Source organism: Coloeus monedula (genome assembly GCF_965178545.1).
Source record: "Coloeus monedula genome assembly, chromosome: 21".
NCBI lineage: Eukaryota > Metazoa > Chordata > Aves > Passeriformes > Corvidae > Coloeus > Coloeus monedula.
The window spans coordinates 2,903,201-2,925,668 of record NC_138801.1 but is presented as its reverse complement, the minus strand read 5'-3'; the positions used below and the strand labels follow the sequence as shown (position 1 = coordinate 2,925,668).

At 55.9% G+C, this 22,468-nt stretch overlaps 3 protein-coding genes and 1 long non-coding RNA gene across 5 annotated transcripts; 2 read left to right on the top strand and 2 right to left on the bottom strand.

The window, feature by feature from the left end:
* Window positions 1–243: 243 nt before the first annotated feature.
* PIERCE1 (piercer of microtubule wall 1) lies at window positions 244–1,187 on the bottom strand. Its single transcript, XM_082294968.1, has 3 exons — window positions 1,030–1,187; window positions 884–962; window positions 244–704 (listed from the first exon to the last, which is right to left on the bottom strand). Exons 1-3 carry the CDS (start codon window positions 1,092–1,094, stop codon window positions 504–506), a joined length of 345 nt encoding a protein of 114 aa, XP_082151094.1. The 5' UTR covers window positions 1,095–1,187; the 3' UTR covers window positions 244–503.
* Window positions 1,188–1,226: 39 nt separating this feature from the next.
* On the top strand, window positions 1,227–2,949 carry MRPS2 (mitochondrial ribosomal protein S2). Of its 2 annotated transcripts, none has more exons than XM_082294965.1 (4): window positions 1,227–1,311; window positions 1,385–1,450; window positions 1,642–1,771; window positions 2,050–2,949. In XM_082294965.1, the coding sequence occupies exons 1-4, from the start codon at window positions 1,284–1,286 to the stop codon at window positions 2,591–2,593; spliced, it is 768 nt and encodes a 255-aa protein (XP_082151091.1). In that variant the 5' UTR covers window positions 1,227–1,283; the 3' UTR covers window positions 2,594–2,949. The 2 variants fall into 2 exon arrangements, with proteins under 2 accessions (XP_082151091.1, XP_082151092.1); XM_082294966.1 differs by having other exon boundaries at window positions 1,246–1,311; window positions 1,388–1,450.
* A 1,157-nt stretch (window positions 2,950–4,106) lies between these two features.
* Window positions 4,107–8,501, top strand: LOC309580972. The gene is made up of 5 exons (XR_014227016.1): window positions 4,107–4,344; window positions 4,795–4,902; window positions 5,670–5,714; window positions 6,795–6,840; window positions 8,324–8,501. It is a non-coding gene; the product is annotated as an uncharacterized lncRNA (long non-coding RNA).
* A 1,400-nt stretch (window positions 8,502–9,901) lies between these two features.
* Window positions 9,902–16,386, bottom strand: DIPK1B (divergent protein kinase domain 1B). Its single transcript, XM_082295211.1, has 5 exons — window positions 16,273–16,386; window positions 13,810–13,944; window positions 12,436–12,543; window positions 12,133–12,309; window positions 9,902–11,613 (listed from the first exon to the last, which is right to left on the bottom strand). Exons 1-5 carry the CDS (start codon window positions 16,333–16,335, stop codon window positions 10,801–10,803), a joined length of 1,296 nt encoding a protein of 431 aa, XP_082151337.1. The 5' UTR covers window positions 16,336–16,386; the 3' UTR covers window positions 9,902–10,800.
* Window positions 16,387–22,468: the final 6,082 nt, after the last annotated feature.

The following is a 22,468-nucleotide window of genomic DNA, read 5'->3' as shown; positions in this document are numbered from 1 at the left end:
CTCTGCCTGTAACTACAGTTGTTCCAATAAAACTTAAAAAAAAAATTTCTTTTTGATTACTTGTCATTATTTGAATAAATTCTTAAAACGCTGTAGTTTTGAGAGAGAAGAAACATGAACTTTCTACAAGAAAGCCAAAGAGTTAATGAATACCTCTGGAAAACTTGCAGATTGATTAGTCATTAAATAGTAGAGAGGCAGTTTAAATCTTAATTTTTAATGGTATGTGGTACATGAGCCAAGAGTGTAAAGGATCATTAGTGACAAAGAGGATAAGGGGATGTATATGTAATATATGTTGTTCTAGCATTTATACACTACTGATAAATTAGGTAAAAGCCTTCACCTAAGCAACCTAGCTGACATCAACCACACTAAATCTTTAATATATTACTCCTAATAACATTCCTCTGTAATCTAGTGGGTTTTGTTTAGCATCCAGGCTGGCTGTAGGTGGTTTTCCCAGCGCAGCCAAAAGCCGCGGTGGCTCTGTGGTGTCCCCGCTACAGCGGCTGGTCCCTGCAGTGCGAGGGGCCGCTGGGGTTGTAGCTGGGGTGGAAGTCCAGGTGCTCGTAGGCGGTGATGAACGTGTCGGGGCCGGTGCAGTGGCTCTTCTCCAGGGACGTGTTCAGGCCGTCGTTCCTGACCATGCCAATCTTGCCCAGATGATCCGAAAACTTGTGCGAGAGGATGTTGAAGGAGCTCTGGGGTTGGCGAGAAAAGGGTGGGGATGTTTTAAATGCCAACATGGACAGCACCAGCAAAGCCTCGATGCAGCGGGGCTGGATGCAGATAAGGGCAGCGTGTCTCCATGTGCCCCGGGTGCTCGGTGCAGAGGCCGAACTCGGCCGTGCCGCCCCCGAGAGCCCCCCGGGTCACGTACCGGCAGCTCGTGCACCGTGGGGGCCCTGCTGCCGTAGCTCTGGTTGGTGGTCCGGAACCGGGGGTGAGCCGGCGGCTGCCTGCGGGGGGAGAGCACAGGTAGCGCGGGGAGCGGGGCGGCGGGGCCGCGCCCGGGGCAGCGCTCACCCGTAGCCGCGGTAGAAGGTGAGCTCCTGAAAGCGGCGGGGCACCTCCTGCTCGGGGCCGGCCATGGCGGAGCCGCCGGGGACGCGGGGACGGAGCGTTGCCCGGCGACGAAACGCGGAGGGCGGGGAGCGATCGCAGCGCAACCGCCCCGGGGAGGGCCCGCCCCGTCCCGCAGGAAGCGGAAAGCGCCGCTGACCTTCCGCCGTCTCCTCCTCCTCCTCCTCCTCGTCCGTGCCCTGCGGCGGGCTCGGAGCATGGCGGTGCCGCGGCTCCTGCGGGCAGGTGAGCGGCGGGGCCCGGCCCGGCCCGGAGCGCCCCGGCCCGCCCGTGTGACCCACGTGTTTCTCTCCCGCAGCAGCCCCGCGGCTCTACAGCACCGTCCCGGTCCCGGCCACGGCCCCGGCAACCACCCGGCCCCGCGGTGAGTGCTGCCGTGCACCCCGGGAAAGGGGGTCCCCAGAGCCACGCACTGCACCCCTGGCACCCCAGCCCGTGAGCGATGCCCGTGCGGGTGTCACCGCCGTGCAGAAGCCGGTCGTGCTGCACCGGGCGCCTTTCTGCAGTCCCGCCTCATTCCCAAAATGCAGTCATTATTTCTTTCCCCTCTCTCAGCTGAGGATGACAAGCTGCTGACGGAGCCTCTCAGCCACCCCGACTTCTTCAGCGTGAATGAGCTCTTCACCCTGAAAGATCTCTTTGATGCTCGGGTGCACCTGGGCCACAAAAAGGGATGTCGGCACAGGTGAGTGATGCTGTTTTGTGATCCAGCTCATGTTGACATCAGGAATGCTTCCCTAGACCACATTTGCTGGATTGGTCTGAGCCTGGAACTGCCCACACAGGGCAGGTTACAGGGATCCCCCCGATGTGAGACTGGGGCACACACTGGGTGTGAGGGCTCTCTGCAGAGAGCACCTCTGGTATCAGCCAGGAGCTGGAGCATGGGATGGTCCAGAAACACTCGATGCCTGCACACCCCATCCCCTTGTCCCCTGTGTCGCACTCCCACTGTCCCCGCAGGTTCATGGAGCCCTACATCTTCGGCTGCCGCCTGGGTCAGGACATCATCGACCTGGATCAGACCATGCAGCACCTGCAGCTGGCCCTCAACTTCACGGCCCACGTCGCCTACCGCGGGGGCATCATCCTGTTCGTCAGCCGCAAGCGCCAGTTCTGCCACCTGGTCGAGAGCACGGCGCGGGCCTGCGGGGAGTACGCGCACACCCGCTACTGGCAGGGAGGGCTCCTCACCAACGCCTCCATCCAGTTCGGCCCCGGCGTCCGCCTGCCCGACCTCCTCGTGTTCCTCAGCACCCTCAACAACGTCTTTGAGCCGCACGTGGCCATCCGGGATGCGGCCAAGATGAACATCCCCACCGTGGGGGTGGTGGACACAAACTGCAACCCGTGTTTGATCACCTACCCCATTCCCGGGAATGATGACACCCCCGCGGCCGTGGAGCTCTACTGCAAACTCTTCAGGATGACCATCATCCGTGCCAAGGACAAGAGGCGGCAGAGCGAGGCCATCGAGGAGCTGCGGAGCAAAGCCAAGGGCAATTAGAGCCCTAGGGATGCGCTCAGTGCCTCACTGATGGGTGTCCTGCTCCACTTCCATGGGACTGGCTCTGCATCCAGAGCACCGGCTTTTGGCAGAGCTGGCTGGCTGGGGAGGGGACCCCCCAGCCCTGTGTACAGTGATCCGGCAGTGGTCACAGCTGTGGAGAGTCTCTAGCTCCAAAAATTGTCCAGAGCAACGTAAGGGAAAATGGAGCCAGGCCAGACCCTGCTCCTGTCCTCGGGTTTGTCACTGTTGCAGGGAGGTGCCGCTGTCCTGTGGCTTTCCTGTGTTTGTGATCTCATCTGAAGCCACTTGTATCTTGCACCTCTTCTTAGCAAATAAAGGGATTTATCCCTGTGCTCCTTTTTGGGTTTTTGCCTTGTGGAATGGGATGGGGAGTCTGGCCAGGGCAGTCAAGGCGATGGGAGGGAACGGGATGAAGGATGTCCCCAAGCTGGGGACACTGCATGGTGGCTGCTGCAGGGTAGAAGGGTCCTCAGCGGGGGTCGGAGGGTCCCTACTTGGTCCAGTGACACACTGGGAGCCCAACATTTGCCACTGCGGGAAGCAGGGGACTCTAGGAGCAGCTGAGAAAAGGGATACCCATACTCCAGCATGCCTCATGTTTCCATGGGAAGTCCCAGGATAGCCCAGGGCAGGGGTCCATGTCCCCATCCCATGTCCCCATCCCGTGTCCCCATCCCGTGTCCCCATCCCGTGTCCCCATCCCATGTCCCGTCCCGTGCCCCATCCCGTGTCCCCATCCCGTGTCCCCATCCCATGTCCCGTCCCGTGCCCCATCCCGTGTCCCCATCCCATGTCCCGTCCCGTGTCCCCGTCCCGTGTCCCCGTCCCGTGTCCCCATCCCGTGTCCCCATCCCATGTCCCGTCCCGTGTCCCCATCCCATGTCCTATCCCGTGTCCCCTATCCCGTGTCCCCGTCCCATGTCCCCATCCCATGTCCCGTCCCGTTTCCCGTCCCATGTCCCTATCCCGTGTCCCCTATCCCGTATCCTATCCCGTATCCTATCCCGTGTCCCTATCCCGTGTCCCCTATCCCGTGTCCCATCCCGTGTCCCCATCCCGTGTCCCGTGTCCTATCCCGTGTCCCCATCCCGTGTCCTATCCCGTGTCCTATCCCGTGTCCCCATCCCGTGTTCCGTGTCCCATCCCGTGTCCTATCCCGTGTCCCCATCCCGTGTCCCGTGTCCCATCCCGTGTCCCGTGTCCCATCCCGTGTCCCGTGTCCCTATCCCGTATCCTATCCCGTATCCTATCCCGTGTCCCCTATCCCGTGTCCCATCCCGTGTCCCGTGTCCCTATCCCGTATCCTATCCCGTATCCTATCCCGTATCCTATCCCGTGTCCTATCCCGTGTCCCCAGCCCCATCCGTTCCCCGCTCTGGGTCCTCCCGCCCGGCAGGGGGCGCTCGTGGGAGGAAATGCGCCGCGCATGCGCTCCCGCCCTCTCCCTATATAAGCGGGAGGCGGGGGCTGCACCGCCCTTTCGGCGGGCGCGGGGTGGCGGGAGCGGAGCTGCGGTCGTTCCTCAGCGGGACCGGGACCAGCTTTGGCCTCTCCCGGTGTCCTCAGCAGCGAGCCCTGGGTTCCTCAGGCGCAGAAAACCGGTGCTGGTTGAGGCGGCTCCACAGCTGCGCCTTCTCGCGCCGTATTATGGTGAGGCTCCCTCAGGGCCGGTGCCGCTTCTCTCCGGCCCCGGCGCTGAGCGGCTGCGGCGGGAGGACCCGAGTGAGGTGAGGCTCCGGGTACGGCCCTTCCCCTCAGCCACGCGGCCGGAACGGCCCGGAGAGACCCCCGGGGCTCTGGGGGCTCCAGGCCTTGCCACGTGCGCTGTAAATCTGGCGTATCATGGAATGCGCAAGGAGAATAATGCCCATATATACATACATACACGCACATTAAAAGTGTATCTTTTAATAGATATATTTTGTATATATAGTTGTAATATAGAGCATAAATAGCTGTATATGTTTTAATATACCCCACTGAAGAAGGGAAGAAAATTTAGGGTTTTCAGGAAAATGTTTTCAAAGATTTCAGTAGCTAAAATGAATCTTCAGTAGATATTCTTTTTTTAATTGTTGCAGTTCTCTGGTTTTCAAGTAAATAATGCGTTTCAGAAAAAAAAAAAAGGTTGTTAGGCGATTGTTAACAGCATTTTTCTTTTGTTTTTCTCTCTTCAGCCTGGCAGTGGACAAAAAATGAAGTGACCACGATGGGGTGACTTCAGAAATGAAGGGTGATCCTTCTCAAAAAGGCTGCCCAAGCAAGCTTCAACCACGTTTTTAACTGTAAGTGGTGTGTTATGTTTAACGTCTCTACGTGCACCACACACCTTTGTGGCATTGCCTTCTGAGCAGGTGATAAAATCTTGTTCTTAAAAATAGCACAGAATCACGGAATGGTTTGGGTTGGAAAGGAACATGGGCAGAGACACCTTACACTATCCCAGGTTGCTCAGAGCTGCATCCAACCTGGCTTTGAGCACTTCTAGGGATGGACATCCATTCATAATTACATTTTTTCAGTCTTCATGGGTTATTTCCCCCCTCCCAGCCTGCCACTGGCGTTGCAGAGATGGCTGCTGTGGCATCTTTGTGTCAAGAGAGTGGCAAGAGAGACACAGGCTATGTTCTACGCTCGTTTGTTCTGCACCCCGTGAGCACTCAGAGTGATTGATAGCCTGACATCGTTCATTAATCAGCTGCTTCATAGGAGACTGGGGAAAAACTGACTGAGATCTGGATGTAACAATGGGAAGTTCTGCTTGATCTGTGCAGCAGAGGTGGCACGTGGGTTTCTGATCATTTAGCCTTGAGAATCAGATCCTGTGGGTACCACTTGTGTCACAGAAGAATGCCTTGAAGTGATTTGTAAAGCCCCGTGGCAGCGCGGTGACAACACTGGGAGTCACCAACCTTAATCCTATCAGAAAATAAAAAGATTCGTGTGTTGTTAGTTTATTTCTTTTAAATCCCTGTTGCCAGTGAAACAGTAACCGTGTAACCAGGCTTTGGGGTGTGGCTAAACCCTGTCCGTGTATTTCCCTCTTTTCCAGAGGCAGCCCTGAGCCGTGGCAGAGCCGGAGGTGCCCCAGGCCGAGGTGAGCGCAGTGCTGGAAGCTGCCCAGCCCCTGCCCCAGCTCGTGTTGCAGGCGTGGCTGCAGTGCCGCGTTTGTGTCATTCGGTGGCAGACAGCAACAGGCGATGTCTTCCCTGGTGCTCTGAGCCCTGTGAGCTCTCAGGATTGCTCAACAACCTGACACTGATTGATTTTCCTGTTCCCTTGCCTTTAGTGGGGAATGGTGAAGGGTAGACAGGATGCACCAGCTGACACTGTCCTTCAGTTCTTCTCTTAATCAGGGACACCTCCCACTACCCCAGGTTGCTCCAAGCTCTGTCCAGCCTGGCCTTGGACACTTCCAGGAGTGGGGCAGCCACAGCTTCTCTGGGAAATCCATCCCAGCCCCTCACCATCCTCACAGGGAAGGATTTCAATATCTCATCTAAACTTTCAGTGTAAACAATTCCCCCTTGTCCTGTCACTACATGCTCTTGTGAGGGATGTCTGATTCTGGTATTCTTCATTCCAATAATCCTGACTCCCTGGAGAGAGGAGTTGCTTGGTGTTCTTTCCACACTCTCCTCTCTCCAGAGAATCAGCAGAGGGTGGAGCATAATTCCTTTGAAGAGCAGTTGAAATGATGCCAGTTTTAACTGCAGCAGGGTGTTCCTTCACTTCACAAGGACAAATACAAGTGTCAGCTCTACTCCTGAATTCTATTTTTACCCTCAACAATCCTTCATGGCCTGTGAGATATCCTTAATTGCTGCCTTTGAAAGGGCACCTCTGCTTGTGCAGGGTTCAGGAATTGCACCTGGCAGTGGAGGAGGAGGAGGGGGAAACAGGCACTGAAATTGTTGTTTCCAAAATACGGATGGGGTTAGAAACAGCTGGGTGTGGGTTTAGCATATGGAGGAAATTACACCCTGTTCCCAGCATGGATAAAACACTTCCAACATCTTGATTTCCAAGAGTTGGAGCAGAAGGTGCAATCAGCAATCTCCTGAAATGCAGCTTTGTAATCAGGTTTGGCTTTTGGGGGGAGAAAGACACACAGACCAAGTGAAACCAACTCAATAAAAAAAACAACCCAAACTGAAGATATTTTTCCTTCTTGCAGTGACTTGAGAGCAGGACAGCTCAGGAATGTGCCTCAAGTACTGAAGGTGGGTGTTTTGTTATTTCTTCATGTGGTACCAAAGCAGTGAGGGGGAAGAAATCAAGTCAAAAATTAATGCTAAAACCTGAAATAGTATTAAAGTCCTTCTAAACTGACTTCAGTGCAGCAGTGAGTGCCTGGCCGTGTTCTCCAAGGCAAGATGTCACTTCCTCCTGTATGGTGTTGTGACTGGTAAAACAGGCTAAAAGCAAACACGGAATTTATTGAGCACAATGTGAGTTTTTAGTTGGATTCTGCTGTGGTTTTGTGCTGGCACAATGGCAAAGGAAGCTCCAAGTGAGCTTGTAGGAATACAGGTATCCCTGTATCCAAATCGTGCTGTGTGTCACTGTCCCTTCTTGGGGGACACCAGGATGGTGAGAGCAGCTCTGGGCACGCAGAGATTGTGACCCTGAGGCTTTGCAGTGAGTAACTGGCAGTGCTGAATGGGAAACCTCATTAAATGGCCATTACAGGGCCAAAGGTGCCTCAGTGGTGCTGGCTGCAAAGTGAACCCTTTAATTGGCAAAAGTCACTGGCTTTGGGAAAGAATGCTAATAAGGTTGTGGGGATGTGGTTATGCTTGAAGATGTGGCTCTTTTATTTAAATTTCTTGACTTCTTTTAACCCTGCAGTCCGTGTTTGGGGTTTTTCATCAGGCTTTCCTCACACCGGGGGTCCTGCATGGGCACGGAGTGCTAACGAGTGTCTCTTCAGAACTTCCCTGTGTGAGGCACAGCAGAACCACGAACATTTTCCTGATGGCATTTCCTGTAACTGCCCTTCCCCAGGCAGCACTCCTGGGCCATGGATATTGCTTTACTGGCACTCAGCTGGGGAAAACAGGAGTGTTTTTGCATGAAAGTGGTTTTGAGAGAAATTCTAATTCTCTCTGCACGCAGCACAACCCTTCATCATCAAGGACTGGTTTATGTCATGGATTTAAAGGCTGGAATAAGCCCAGATGGGTTTTTTTCCCTGCACTATTAATAGCTTGGCTCTGCACCGAGGTTGGCAAGCTCACCTTGGATTTTTAGGGAGTGAAGGAATAACCCAGAGCAGGCTCCAGCTATCCTGCTCTTAAATTATCCCTTTCCTAAACTCCCCCAGCCAGATATTTTTCCAAAACCTTTCTGATGTCATGGCAAAGAGCTTCTCCTAAATTTGTGTCATGTCCTTCTGTCCCTGCTGTGGGTCTGAACCACCCAGGTTTGCAGGCAGGGAGTGTTCCTGTGGCTCTGGACTGAAGGAAATCCCTCTCTAGAAGTTTCCTTATGAATCCTGGTAACAGAGCCTTTAAAATGTGGTTTCATTTTATGAAACTTTATTTCCTCTGGGATGTGAAAAATCTTGGGACAATACCAAGACAAGGAGGGCAGCAGAGTCTGGATGGCAGGGGTTAATTAGCTCATTAGTACTGACATTACTGCTCCCTTTTCCTGCCTGTTTTTCAACTTTTCTGACATCCTGGGCCTTTTTTTAATTTGCAGATCGTGCCTTGAGTTGCAGAATGTCTGACAAACGTGGCAACTGAAAACTGGCTGGCAGCATCCACGTCTGATGGTTTGGAGATTTCTAAAACTTGATCATCTGTGTTTTCTCTACATGGTTAAGAAGGATTTAAATTAAAAAAAAAACTAAATAAAGATGCCACCTACAAGACTGAAAGGTTTATGCTGCGTATTTGTAGTAATGCTATTTTTTAACCATTCTAGGATTTAAGACTTAACATTTGTGGATCTGAGAATTTAGGATTGTTTTAAAGCCATTAAAGGTTTTGCCTCCATCCCCTTGAGCACGAAGCTCTGCTGCAGAAGCAGCAGCAGCATCCAGTGAGATCAGATTGTCAGTCTTGGAGTATCCTGGCTTTTTTTTTCCAGCTCCTGTGGGGAATGTGGAGGAATTTGAGTGTAAAACAGCTTTGCCTTTACTCATTTCTCTCCTGTATCCCGGTGTGGTTTGTAAACTGCACTCGCTTTGTGCTTTTTATGAGTGATGAGCAGAATTCCTGTGAGTCAGCAGCGATTCCTGGGAGTGTCCAGGGCCACGGGGGTGTGGATTAATGAGGTGGTGATGGAACAATTGTTGTCACAAGTGTCTTTATTTCAATTAAGCTGTCAGGGCCAGGTCTGTCAGCTACAGCGGCCGACTCTTCATCATAGATGTTTACAGAAGTTCTGATTTAGGAGGAAAGGGTTTTCCCTCACTTCCCAGGTGCTTTAACACTGCTTTGAGGGAAGGGAGCAGCAGGGATTTAGTGGGAGTAAACAAGAAGGAAGGGTGAAAAATGGCTTTTCTGACGCCCTGAGGAGGGGATTTTGGCAGGGGCATTGAATTCCTTTGCTACTGGCAGGAGGAAATGCATTTGTCAGGGGAGCTGGTTGCCATGGGGATGCAGGACAATGGATGAGGAGCTGGGGTGGCTGCCTGGAGCCACTTTACTGAATTCCAGTGAATTCCAGCCCTGGCTTTCCCTCCCATGCAGGTGTAGCTGCACCTGCACACAGGACCTTGGCAGTGCCTTTGCCCAGTCCAGGCTGAGGAACCTTCAAACACAGAATCCTTAGGAGTGCTCAGCTTTCCAATTCCATTTCAGAGGCAGCTCCTCAGCAGGGAGTGAGCTCCGGTGGCTCTGCTGAATACAGAGCACTCCTGACACCAAAACATCCCCGGTGAGAGATGATGAGGATCCTTATCACCAGAAGGAAATCCTGATCTTTCTCCCCAAAGGGCTCCTAAACTCGCAGCCCTGGTGCTGCAGTGTCAGGTGTATTTTTATTTTGTGATTGCACATCAGCTGCATGCTCTCTTCCCTAAGGAATTGTTGGCAGGAGAAGCAGCACGTGCTCCAGCAGCAGGAATACAGCTGTGCTGGGAACAGAGCAACCTGGGGGAGTTCATCCAGCTTTTCCTCCCTACCCAGAGTTGTGGGATTGCTATAACTGAGCATTTAAAAGAAATGGCCATAGTTGGAGCCCCGGGAGTACAGACACAGCCAAAAAAAAAATGTCTGGAGACCTGCTAAAAGCTTTGCCTGGAAATTCATTTTAATAATGAGAGAAGCACTGGATTATTCTGTTATTAGCCTTCAACCTCTGCAGGGCAAGCCCAGCTTAGTTTCTGGAGAATTAAACGGAGAGGTTGGCTTATCCCTGCTGTGAGTGTGGTGGGCAGTGACACCCGGAGCACATGAAGGGGTCAGAACTGTTCGTGTTTAGCCCTTTGCCTTTAAGCCATCCTTGGCGTCGGACGCGTGAGGGAATGGCTTGTGCCGCCAATTGCAGGCTGGGGGCAGGAGCAGCTGGGGGGAGCCTCACACAAGCCATGGCATCACTGTCAGGGTCAGGCACTTAAAAATGGAACCAAAGAATTCTCCGCGGTGCAACAGACAGCTTATCTGCTTCCTGTGTGACAGCTGGATCTGACGGCAGATGACTCAAACACTTAAGGAGAGACTTTTGAATGGGGAAATCTACCTTTTCCTCCTTTTTAGATCACAAACAAGCTGGTACTTAACAGGCTGCTGTTTGGCTATTGATGTACGGGGCGTGATTCACGTAAAAGCTGTTTATTTACATCAGAGACGTTCCTCAAAAGGAGATGTGACAAGTACAGCATGAATGATTCATTCCCATCGCTTTGCACAGCTTTCCTGTTCATCAAGGAACAGTTAGATGCATCCAGCTGGGCTCTGCTTCCTTATCCCTTTCCGTGTCTTCTCCCTCCCCCAAGCCTGCTCAGCCTGGCTCCATGTCCCAGCTCTGCTCTGCTGACCCATCCCTGATCCTGCTGGGTGGTGGAAGTCATGATGCTTGGTTTCCATGAAGGAGAAGGGGCTGCAGCTCTGCTGAACTCCCTGTGCAGGGTGTGTTTTTCCTGGGGGGGAGAGGATGGACAAACAGGCCTTCAGCCCTCGGACCTCACTCCAAGCTCACAGATTGGAAACTCCAGGGCCATGCTTCCCCCGTTAGGAATATTTGGTGTTGGAAATCTTCTTCCAGAGCAAGGTCTTGAGGTTGTTGAGCACGAGGGAGTGGTGCACTTCCATCTGGCTGGCCAGGCCGCTGAGGGTCATGCAAGTTCGGAGCTGCTTCTGCAGCTCTTCCTTCAGCTCCAGGGGAGCTCCGTAGAGCAGATAGTCCTGCAGCAGCGCGCACACCTTGGCCAGGTTGGGCTGCACCATGTCACTCTTGCACTGCTTCAGGAGCTTGTCACACGTGGCTGTGCAGTCCCGCCCGTAGGTGCAGTCCCCGTTCTGCTCACAGTGCCGGCCCTTGAGGAAGCCTCTGATTGTCATCTCCGTCGCCACCTTCCTCAGGTTGACCATTTTGAAGTCGTACTTGTCGTTGTAGCCCACGTTCCTGAGGCTGCTCTCGCAGATGTAGAAGTTCCCGTAGGTGCCGTGGAAGATTTCCTCCACGAACTCCAGGAGGCCGATGGCGATCTTGGCGCGCCGGGGCCAGGCTGGAGCAAACCACTGGTGGATGAGCTGGTGGACGATGGAAGGCAGCAGGGACTGCAGGAAAGGGGGGACATCCAGCCCGTAGAGGGAGGTGTGCGGGATCTTCTCGGTGACATAAAGGTCCCCACAGTGCCCCAGCAGCTTGGCCGTGTGCTCCTTCTCATGCAAGGAGAACATGAGGAGGAACTCGTTGAGCTGAAGCAGTGCCCAGATGGATTTGGCCTCTGCCAGGGACACTTTCCCGTCCCGGTTCACGTCTGCCATGGTGATGATCCGGCTCACCAGAGCGGGGAGAGACGGCTGATCCCCCAACTTGGACTGCAAACAGGACAAGAAGAGGCATCAGACCCTCACAGCTCCCCATGTTTGGGTGTCACATCACAAAACTGAACCAGGGGAGCAAAGACCTGAGCTGGGGAGAGGAGGAAATGGTGACCACGCTGCAGAAAGTCCAGTACCATAGCATGGACAGATCCAGCTCCAGCAGAATTTTACCAGCCTCAGGGCTGCTGTAGACCCTCCTGCCAGAGCTGCCACCCCACCACTGCTGCAGAAGCGCCAACAGGAGTAACTACCAGGGCCACCAAATCAGCTCTGCCCAGCACAGACACCACCCACAGCCGTGGCACAGCGGCCTCCAGGGATGCTGCTACTGAAATCTCACAAAAAAAGAATTCCTGGGAGAGAATGGAGGTTTTTCTCCACTAATCCAGTGCATGGCACAGAGCCCTGCCTGGCACCCAGCAGCGGGTGGAGGGCACAGGCAGGAGGAGTTCTTGTTTGAAGGGAAGGAAAAACACAATTGGTGCTTCTGATGCCACAGGACCCTGCACTGACCTTCAGGAAGTTGAGGAGCATTTCCTTGAACTCGTCCATCGAGGTTCCCCGTGTGGGTTTGTCGAAGAGCACCACGTCCCTCCTGGGCACAGAGTCCGGGCGGCTGTCGGCCCTCAGGGCGTCCCCGATGCCACATTTGATGATCACCTCCCTGTCCCTCCAGAGCCCTCTGTAAACCTGGAGCACAGGGAGGGGGACAGCGATGGAGGGAGCTGGGTTCTGGTTTAGGTTGGGCTGAGGGGGAGAGCTGCAGGGTTTGGTGGGGGTGCCCATGCCCTGCCGTGGTGGGGGGCACAGACCTACCTGCTGGCTGGGGGAGGAGGAGAGGCAGTGCTGGAACAGGAGGCTGCGCTCCTCACACAGGTCCTTGCACGTAGAGCCAGAAATGATCCCTTTCTTGTACTGGTCACACTGGGGAGGGCAAGGGGAGAAAGGAGCTCAGTGGGGGCAGATTTCTACTGGCCCTTAGGGATGGCTCACTGCCTTGGGCATGGTGGGGCTGGCATGGCAGGGACCCCCTGTGCTGCTGGAGGGACCTCAGGGATTTGTTCCTGGATGCTGCTGCTGTAAATCCAGGGATTTGGGAGAGCTCCAAGGGCTGGAGGAGAGAGCAGCATGGAGCTGGGTGAGGATGAGGGTGCACAGGCTCAGGCTGCCCAGCAGAGCAGCAGTCCCTGCTCTGAATCAGGCTGGCCCCAGTCCAGGGGGTGGCAGGGACAGGGACAGACGGTGGCTCTGATCCACAGCTGGGCTGGAGCTGGAGACATCCCTGGGCAGGAGAGGCTGCAGCTCTGCAGCTCCTCAGCGAGGGGACGGCAGCCTCAGGGCTGCGAGCAGGAGCTGCAGACATTTGCTGCATCTTTTCCCTTTTTCTTTTGGGCTGTGGATGGGAATTAACCCTTGGAGCTGCTCACAGGGGACACGGCCAGACAGGGCGTCTGGAAGCCCCAGCTCCGAGCAGGAATTAGCGCCCAAGACCCCGCGGTCGGAGTCAGGCAGAAAATCAAATTAAACGATCGTCGCTGTTGTTATGGCAATTCCTGCCTCCCTTCTCTGCTGAGGGATTGATCAACGAGGCTCGTTCTGACAGAGCCCAGCTCCCCCTCCTCGCCTGGGCTGGGCTCAGACCTGCTCCCATGCCAGGGGCACGCACAGCAGTCCCGGGGACGTCCCACTGGGATGCCGTGGGGAACATGGAACATGCACCCCACTGCAAACCCCGAACAGGGGCAAAGCACACCACGCCAAGCTGCCACAAGGAGCTCTGGTGCTTTCTGTAGGACTCACCAGCAGTCACAGAATCACCACGGACTGACTGCTCCCGTTTTCCCTCCTGCTCTGCAGAGCCTGGGGGATCTGATGTGATGCTGTCCCTGCCCACAGACCCTGCTCCCTGCCCTGACATTCCAGCTCCATCTGCACAGACACGGATCTGCCCTCGTCTGCCCTGGCTGCATCCCTCTGACATCTCATTCAGTTGTTTCACCGTCGCCCTGGCAGGGTAAGGTCACCCCTCCCACTCCGAGCTCCGTGCGATGTCGGGGACGGCGCCAGGGCAGCAGCTGCCAGGAGGGATCCTCATCCCAGCTTTGGGGCTTGGAGGATGGAAATGGGGCTCCCCCAGCCCGGCTCACCCAGCACCCCAAACAGGAGCCACGGGGCTGTGCTGCCACTCACGATGATCATCCGGCAGACGTGGCCGCGGCACAGCTCGGAGTAGGATGAGTAGTGCATGTAGGCCACCCAGCTGCCCACGAAGATGCCCAGCCACACCACCAGCAGGTACTTCACCTTGACGCCTGGGAGGCGGCCCTGCAAGGGAAAGGAAACGCTTTTGAAACCCTTTTGGAAGGGCAGGGCTCTGCCCAGGGCAGCAGCAGCTGGCCAAGGACGGCTTCTGCCACACAAACCAACCTGAGCGCTGGGGAAACCTTCAGCCTTTTTTATATATATTCATCAGTCTCTTATGCAACTCCTGCTGCAAGTAGGTCACTTAAAATTCCCTAAAAGCAGGGGGATTACAGGGCTGGGCTGCAAGGAGCTGGATACTGAGCATCCCTGGGAGCTGTGGCCACGTCCTCCCGCTCTCCTCCCCTGTGCAAGCCCAGGGTACCCCAGTGGGGCTGCAAGAGCTCTGCTCCTGTTTGGGGAGACCCCTCTCAGCAGAACCCCCCCTTACAAAGCCCCACAGGCAGGGGAAGCCCCCAACAGCAGCTCCTGTGAGGGAGCGGGTGAGTAACAAACCTGGGAGCTCACGGGTGATGCTCTGTGCAAACAGCTCCGAGGCTCTCAGCAGGATTTTGCTTTGTTGGCTTTGTTTCTTCCCCCTGACCCTGCCACAGCAGCGCTGCTGCCATCTGGCCTCCCGTAAGAGAGGCTGCTCACCTGGCTCATGTAACATGGAGCAGATCCCGGCAGTTCCAAAGGGCAGGGAATGAATCCCTGCATTAAACAAACCATTCCATCCCGTTTCTATAGATTATTCTACAGATCCCTTGGCCTTGGACCACCTCCAAACCGTCCTCTCTCCTCACAGCAGTGAGACCACAGCGTGCTGCTGGGATAGGGCTGGATCTGAGTGGATGCAGCGCCTTTAAAACCTGCCAGGGATCCTCGCTTGGGTCTTGTAGCCCACACCCACTCCCACCCCCAAAACTCCTTCTCAGCCCCTCTCCAGGAGCTGTCAGGGCTCTAGGAGCCACAGGAATGGGCAGGTGAGGGTGAGAGCAGGCAGGTCCGCCTTGAGATCGTGACATTTCTCCGTTAATTGGAAACCCCGAAGTGTGAAGCGGGCCAGGGTGCCTGGTTTGCCTGTCGAGCAATGGCACTGCTAATTAACGTGAAATTAAATTAAAGAGAAGCCAAGCACGGCCAGGACTTGGCAAAGTGTGGGTGGCTGAGAACCAGCTCACAGCCCTGAAGTCAGACACATTGAGACCCTGAGATCCCCCCCAGCAATGCAGCCCCAAAAAACTGCCCAGGGTGGGTGCGTGAGGCCCCCTGCCCTCAGCAAAGGGGCTCTTCCAGGGAATCCCCACTAGGGATATGTCTTGGAAAACCTTGGAAAAGCCAAAATGTCACTTTTTGCTTATGCTGACTTAGAATCCATCATGTTCCTGTGGCAGAAGGGGGTCAGGACTGTGGCCTGAGCATGGCAGGGGGAGCACTGGCTTCATCATCCCCTAAATGGTGGAAAGAAACGTGGGAGTGGGGGATGCATTTCAATGAGAGGTTCCCCCGAGCTTTGCTTGGATTTTGGATTTTCAGGGTTCCTCCAACGCCTCAGTCTCAAGGCACGGGGGTTTCTCTCCCCATTGCCTTCCCTGCAGCAAAGGGTGTTACCCTGTGAGAGTTGCTCTGTTTAGTTTTAGGGTGACTCTGGAGGAACTGGAAGTGACTTTGGGCTGGAGCCGACTTCAAAGGCAAAATGGACGCAGCATCACAAAATCCTGCTCCATCCCTGCGGCTCCCCTGGGAACACGGGGGTTGTCTCACAGCAGTCCCAGCTCTGCACCCACCTCCTGCCAGCACCCTTTGCCCACCGGGTGCCCCTGCCATGTCCCCTCATCCCCTCTGGGATAACCCCTCTGCTCCAGAGTCTTTGCCAGAGTCAGGGTTTCTCATCCCACGGCTGCAGAGAAAACACCCAGTCCAGCATCTCTGACATCCCTGGCCCCAGAATCGCTGGAGCTCTGAGGCCGGTGCCCGGCCCCTCGGCAGCTCAGGGATAGGAAGAGAAGGGAAAATAAAGAAAGAAAGAAAGAGAAGGAAGGAGCCATCCCTGCCCTGCTGCATCGGCAGCTTCACCCAGCGCTGCGGGCTGCCGGCTGGGCTGCCCTGGTGCTCCCCGGCTCCGGCACGGCGGAGCGCGGTGCGGGTTATGCAACCGCTGCGGCCCCCGGTGCCGCTCCAGACCCCCGAGGTGCCGCTCCAGACCCCCGAGGTGCCGCTGCCCGGCCCCCAGCTCCTTGCACCGGCGTCGGGGGGACAGAGGCGGAGCGTCCCTTTGTGCACGGCCGGTGCCAGGATGCGGAGCCGGGCATCCCCGAGCCCGCGCCCCCCATCACAGCGCATCCCCCCGGCCCGGCGCATCCCCGTGCCCGCATCCTCCATCCCGGCGCATCCTCCCTCTGCCGGTACCTGCAGGCCCTTGGAGAAGGGGCAGAACAGCACCAGATGCACCAGCCGCCGGATCCTCCGCATGCTGCGGGCGCCCCGCGGCCGCGGGCCTCAGGCTCCGGGGGGCATGGCCGGGGCGGCCGCGGCCCCCGCACCGCCGCCGGGGCCGGGGGGGCCGGGGGGCCCGGGGAAGGGGGGCCCAGCCGCGCCGCCCGCTCGCTCCGCCGCAGCGCCCGGCCCGGCCCGCGGGGCTCGGCGGCTCCGCCCGGCGCGGGGCGGTGCGGGAGGTGGGGGCGGCGCTCGCAGCTCCGCCGCAGCCCGGGGAGCCGGGGGATGCTGCCCGGCACTGCCCCGCTCGGCCCCGCCGGGTCAAGCCCAATGCAGCGCTCCGCATCTGGGCATCCCATCCGGGGGTCTCATCCCACAGCCCGGGGCTCCCATCCACCGGCGCACCCCACTTGGGGATGCCATTCCCTGGCTCATCCCACAGCCCGGGGTTCCACCCACTCGGGGATCCCATCCCCAGGCTCACCCCACCACACAGGGGCTCTCCCAGCCCTGGCTGATGGTCCCGGTAAAGCAGGGAGGATTCCACAGAGACGCTGATCCCACCTGGGCCCCAGCACTCACAGCAACTCCAGGTTTGTTAAAAGCCATTTTAGGTGACAGACGGCCAGACTCCCTCCTTGTTACCCATAGCAGGAAACCTGCGAGCACAGCTCGGGGGCTGCATCCCCTCAGGCCTGAGCCCTGCCATCACTGCTGCTCCTTCTCCTCCTCGCTGTGTCCTTTCCCCACCCTAAAGCCCAGCAGCAGCACTGGCTGGTCCTCGCTGTTTGCACTGAGGCTGGGCAGGGAAACCTCACGGCAAGACAGGGGTTGCTTTGTGTCAGCCGGGCCAGGGGCAGCCCCATCCAGGGGGATGCAGTGGCAACAGGCAAGTTAGAGCAAGGGGGACAGCAAATAACAGTGGGAAATGATCTGGGAGGCTCAGTCACGAGGTCATTGTTAAGATAATTTCCTGCTTGCTATCAGCAAATTTTCAGATTATCCATTTGCCCTCTTTTCACGGTTCAGGTTGCTCCTTCCTTTTGAGTTTGGCTCAAAATGACCTTTGAAAACAAGCTGGTCACTGCAAGCCCAGATCCCCGCTCAGTGTGAGTGTCAAGCACACCACTCAGTGTCAAGCACCAAGTAATCAGGGCCTAATGAGCAAAAGCCTTTGCTGGACTAATCCGAACAGTGGTGATGAGTAAGGAGAATCACACAAAACTGACTGAAACCCCCCAAATCCTGCAGCATGTTTGCTGCCTGCTTTTAACCCCAAGGAGGTCCCTGCTGCTCCAGAGCTGTGCCTTGACCTCTGTGTGGGCTGGGCTGACGTTGCCCAGGGCGCTGCTGCGGTGACAGGGACCATGAACATCACCTCGGCCACCCACAGCCCCCCATCCAGGCAGGTTTTGCCATCCCACTGAAGCCAGGATGGTTCTCTGATTTTCAGTTTTAATTAAGACAGGAAAAGAGAAGAGCCTCTGCGATTTGTTTTTCTTTTTGACAGTGGGGTTGGTAATTTGGGAAACAGCAGGGACAGGAAGGTGCATGGCTGGAGGCATTCCACGCTCACTGTTCACCCTGCTCCTGCAGATCTCTGTGCCTTGAACATTGACTTTGGAGGCCAAGAGTGGGTGGTGAACCCTCGATGGAGATGGGAAATGACACACCCGGGCCAGGGCTGAGTGTGGCTTGAAATCCATGGAATGCCGCTGCAGGGCTCTGCAAAATTCAGGGGTGGATTGTCCAGTGAATCTAATTAGGAATGAGCAGACCAGCCCAAACTCTAATACGCCAAGTAATTAAGTGATTAGTATTGATTGTTAGAATGCCTAATGAGCAGTTATCACTGAATGATTAATTAATCCAATCAAAAGAGTAATAAAAATTCTGCAGGTGTGATGATACCTTATATTCAACGCACAAGGGAAGCGAGATCTCTCCCCATGGTGGCCATCTCCGGTTTCTGTCCCTGGCACCTGGCACCAGGGATGCACAGCCTGGACTGCTGCCCCTGTGCAAGGGGTCTCTCCCGTCCCAAAAATTCCCCTCGCCCTGCCAGTCTGGGGTCCCAGCATCAGGCAGGCACCCGGAGCTGTGTGGCTCGAAGGGGGGGAAAACAGTTCCCCAGGTGCTGTCAGCATCCAGAAGATGCCGGGATCAGTCAATGCTCGTCTCCTCCCTGGGAATTCTTTCACTCACTGCCTTGATTGATTCAGTCGCTTCAGTTTCTCCAGGTCAAAGCCCTGCTAATTCCAGCTAAGCCCGCAGCGTGCCGAGCGCTGGCCTCTGATCACTCCCCTGCCAGGCGGTGGCTCTGTGGGCACGTCCCCAAGAGCACTGTGGCCTCGGGACATGGGAGCTCGCAGGGCAGCCACAGCCCCGGAGCGGTCATTTGCTGGCCCGTAATATTTACCTGACTAAATGCTAATGAGTAAATGATCTCTGAGTAAATGATCTCCAGACAGAGCTCACAGCAGTGCAGAGCAGCTCTGACCCGTGAGCAGGGACCCCCAGCCACCTCGTCCCCTCCAGAGCACCCTGTGCTGCCCACCTTCCTCTGGGTGGGATGTCAGCTGGGGACAGCACAGCCCGATGCCGTCACCCGCAGTGCCCAGAGCTGCTGCTCGGCAGGGGGTGCGGGACCCCGAACCATAATAGCGGCACATGCTCACCCCCCTCTCTTCTGCCATCAGGATCAGCCCCATGGCCACAAACCAGAGGGATTTCTGTCCCGGGGGGGCTGCGATGGCACCCGGCATTCGCAGGCAGTGCCGCAGCTCCGGAGATGATGGATGCAGGCTTTAATGCTCTTTTCTGTGCATCTTTGAAGGATTTGAGGCTGATCGCCTGCGCTTCCTGCGTGGCATCCACAGCTGGCTCCGTACAGCCCGTCAGCTGCCTCTGCTGCCTGCCGGGCCCTGCCGGGCTGAGCGCAGCAGTTATAATTAGAAATGCTAATCAGTTCTTGTGTTTCTGGCTTGACAGCCCTGCCACCCCCAACACAACCTTCCCTCCAATCTGTCCTGTGCTCGCCCCCTCCGCTTCCTCTCCAAATCCCTGCTACTTGTAATTAAGCACTACAAAGTTGAGGGGGGTTGAATGGGGGTGCTAGGGCTCATTGGATGCTTTGGGCCAGGACTGCAGCCCCACAGAGCTCCTGGCTTGCTGGGAACTGTTTGGGGCTCCCACTTTCTTTCACCACTATCCCCTTGTGCTGGGGACACCCCAGGGATGTCCCTGGCCCTGAAGTATGAGGTGGAAGAGGGGGAAGCTCAAGGGCTTTGCAGGCAGTGCCAGGGTTAAAGGCAAAGGGTGGTGGCTGTGGCTGGGAGCCCTGCGGTGCTGGCTCTGGAAGTGGAGCTTCTCTCATTGGGATTTCCATCGTGTGCCAACCACGGGGGCTTCCCAGCCAAGGAGGAAAAGCAGCTTGCAGAGGAGCTCGGAGGAGGAGGCTGAGCAAGCACTGGCTTAGCTGATTACGGAGTTATTCATCATCAGGGCTTGCTCTGGGACACACAGCCCAGGGGATTCCTCCCTCACCAGTGCCCACAGACAGCCCCTGCCAGCCCCCAGCCCCTCCACATGAGAACCAGGGCATGGCTTTGGCCCTAGGCATTTGGCTCCCAAAGTCAGGCTTGGCCAGAGAGACATTCCTTGGAGCAGGCACAGGGCTCTGCTGGCCTCAGAGGAGAAGAAGGTGCCCAGGTGGAATGAGCAGCTCTGGACAAGGTTTTTAAGTCAACCTTCATCATCCACGAGCTCCCTGTTTATCAGCTTTGGTGAGGAGAGAGGCTGCAGTTTGGAGGGTTGATGTGAAAAAGGTTTTCAAGAAGGCAGTGGCTCCCTGAGCAAAGGAAACCCCCCCCTCACCTCCTCTGCCCAGGACCCCCACACTTCACTGGGGACACATCTGCTCGCTGCAGCATCTCTCAGCATGTGAAGCAGCAAAGGCCTCTCCCTCCTCCCCACACACTGAGCACAACAGTTTCTGGAGAAAGGGAAATAAGAGAAACAAGGAGGTATCACAAAAAGAGCATGGGAGGGACAGGGCATGGTGGCTTCAGTGACGATGCACTCATGAAAAGGCACCAGCAGCACAGGCAGCTGACTGGGAAAGCTCTGGGGAGAAGTCAGATTGTATTTGTCAGGACTAATTGTCTCCCTCCAGCACTGTGGTCCAGCTTTCACGCATGGCATGAGCAGGGTCCCAAGCATCCAGGAATTAATGAGGGTCTGACCCTGTCTGCGCAGCCACTTGAGTTTTGCCAGTGCAGACAGCTGGCTTAAGAGGCCCTTTTATCCTTCACATATCAGATCAATTTGGATAGTTATAATCTAGTCCTGGTGAAAGCTCAGAGCAGACTTTATTGCCCAACCAGCTCAAGGAGAAAAAAAGCAAGCAAGAGGGAGAGGTCATGCTGAACTATCGATTGTGCTGCTCCCAGATTGGCCTCGGCAGAGAGCTCACCCAGGACAGTTTGCCTCTATCTCCTGCTAATGCTGCTCCATTGATCTTCTGTGACAGGCGGCAACTACAAGATTTTTTTAGGTTGGAGTCATTAAGAGGCATTAATCAATAACAGAGGAAACAGAGAGCGAGCAACTGTTTGTTTCATGCAGACATATTCCCCGTGTGGATTTTAGCCCGCTGAGGTGCGCGTGGTTTATTTCCAGGGAGGTCTGCCAGGAAAAGAATTCACCTTGTGCTGGACTCTGGCACTTGGAGGAGATCCTGAGCCAGTTGCAACACAGTGGCAGCTCCGGCAGGGCTGTGCAACAGGAGGGCAGCACCTGGGGAGTTTGTGGCATCCCATTCCAGGTACCCCAGTGTCTTACCCAGCAATTGCCCAGACCCTCTGTTCCCACACAGGTACCCAGGAAGAGATGGGTACTGATTTCACACACCCAAAGAGCTGGGTGCTGGTTTCACGTTGTGAAAGCTTCTACTAAACAAAGCTGCTGCCTGGCAGTGGTGCAGCCAATCCCAGCAGCCTGTTCCAGGATCCAGCCCCTGAATGAGCTCAGCCCCAGCCCAAATTCATTCCTGTGGCAAGACTGGAGCTGTTCACAAGAAAAACGGTCTTTGTGCTGAAAGCACCCCGGGCTGCTCCGTCCCTCCCGCCCTGCCCAGCAGTGTCAGTACATTTCCACTGCTCCGTGATGGCAACATGCCTTTTTCTTCTCCAGCAGCTCCTGTGCTCGGCCCCAGCAAGTGTCTGTGCAGGTGCTGGAGCCCATTTTCCCTTGGAGAGGCAAAGAAGAGAGCAGGAGACCTGCTCAGGAGCAGGAGGATGGGATCACCTTCAAAAGTGATGGTTCTGGCCCCAGCAGAGCAACCAGCGGCCTCAGGGTGATCTGGGGTCGGGGAGGTGCTGCAGCTGCCCATGGCTGAGCTCAGCTCCAGAAGCAGCCCCATGACACAGAAATGATGTTTAATTGCACACCTGGACTTAGCCCAAAGGCCCTTTAGTCCTGCTGTGTGGCACGGCGCTGGCACACCCTGCGGTACAGCGCTGGCAGGTCTGGCAACCCAGGAATGCCACACTCAGCCTGGGGAGAAAGCATGGCTCAGCCAAAAGGGCCTGCACCCTGCAGGTGCCATGGGATGCTTCAGAGTACAGGGAAACGTCCTTCAGGAGGCAGGGATGGAGATTCCAGTGGAGATCAGTGTCCCTTTCTGGACACACCTTGCCTCGACTCCCACAGCCGCAGTGTCCCACTTTGCAGTGGTCATTGCTGCAGATCCCTGGGGAAACAGGATCTTCCTCGTTCCTGTAATTACAGCTACACATCCCCAGCACAGGGATCAAGGGCTGCAGGAGAGGAGGGGATGAGATTGCTGGCTCAGGTTACACAGGTGGGGCACACACAGCCCATAAGCACCTGGCAGTCCAACCCTGGAGACACACCCAGAGCTCAGCACCACCGGCTGAATCCAGCCCAGGTGGGCCTTGTTATGGGAATCAGCACAGGTGGACTCTTTATGGGAACCCAGCCTAGGTGGATCCCATTATGGGACTCCAGCCCAGGTGGGACACATTATGGTAATTCAGGTACACCTCATGATTGGAATCCAGCCCAGGTGGGACACATTATGCTGATGATGAGCAGGGGCTCCCTGAGGTGAGAGGCTCTGATGTGGGAGATGCAACAAACCCCTCTC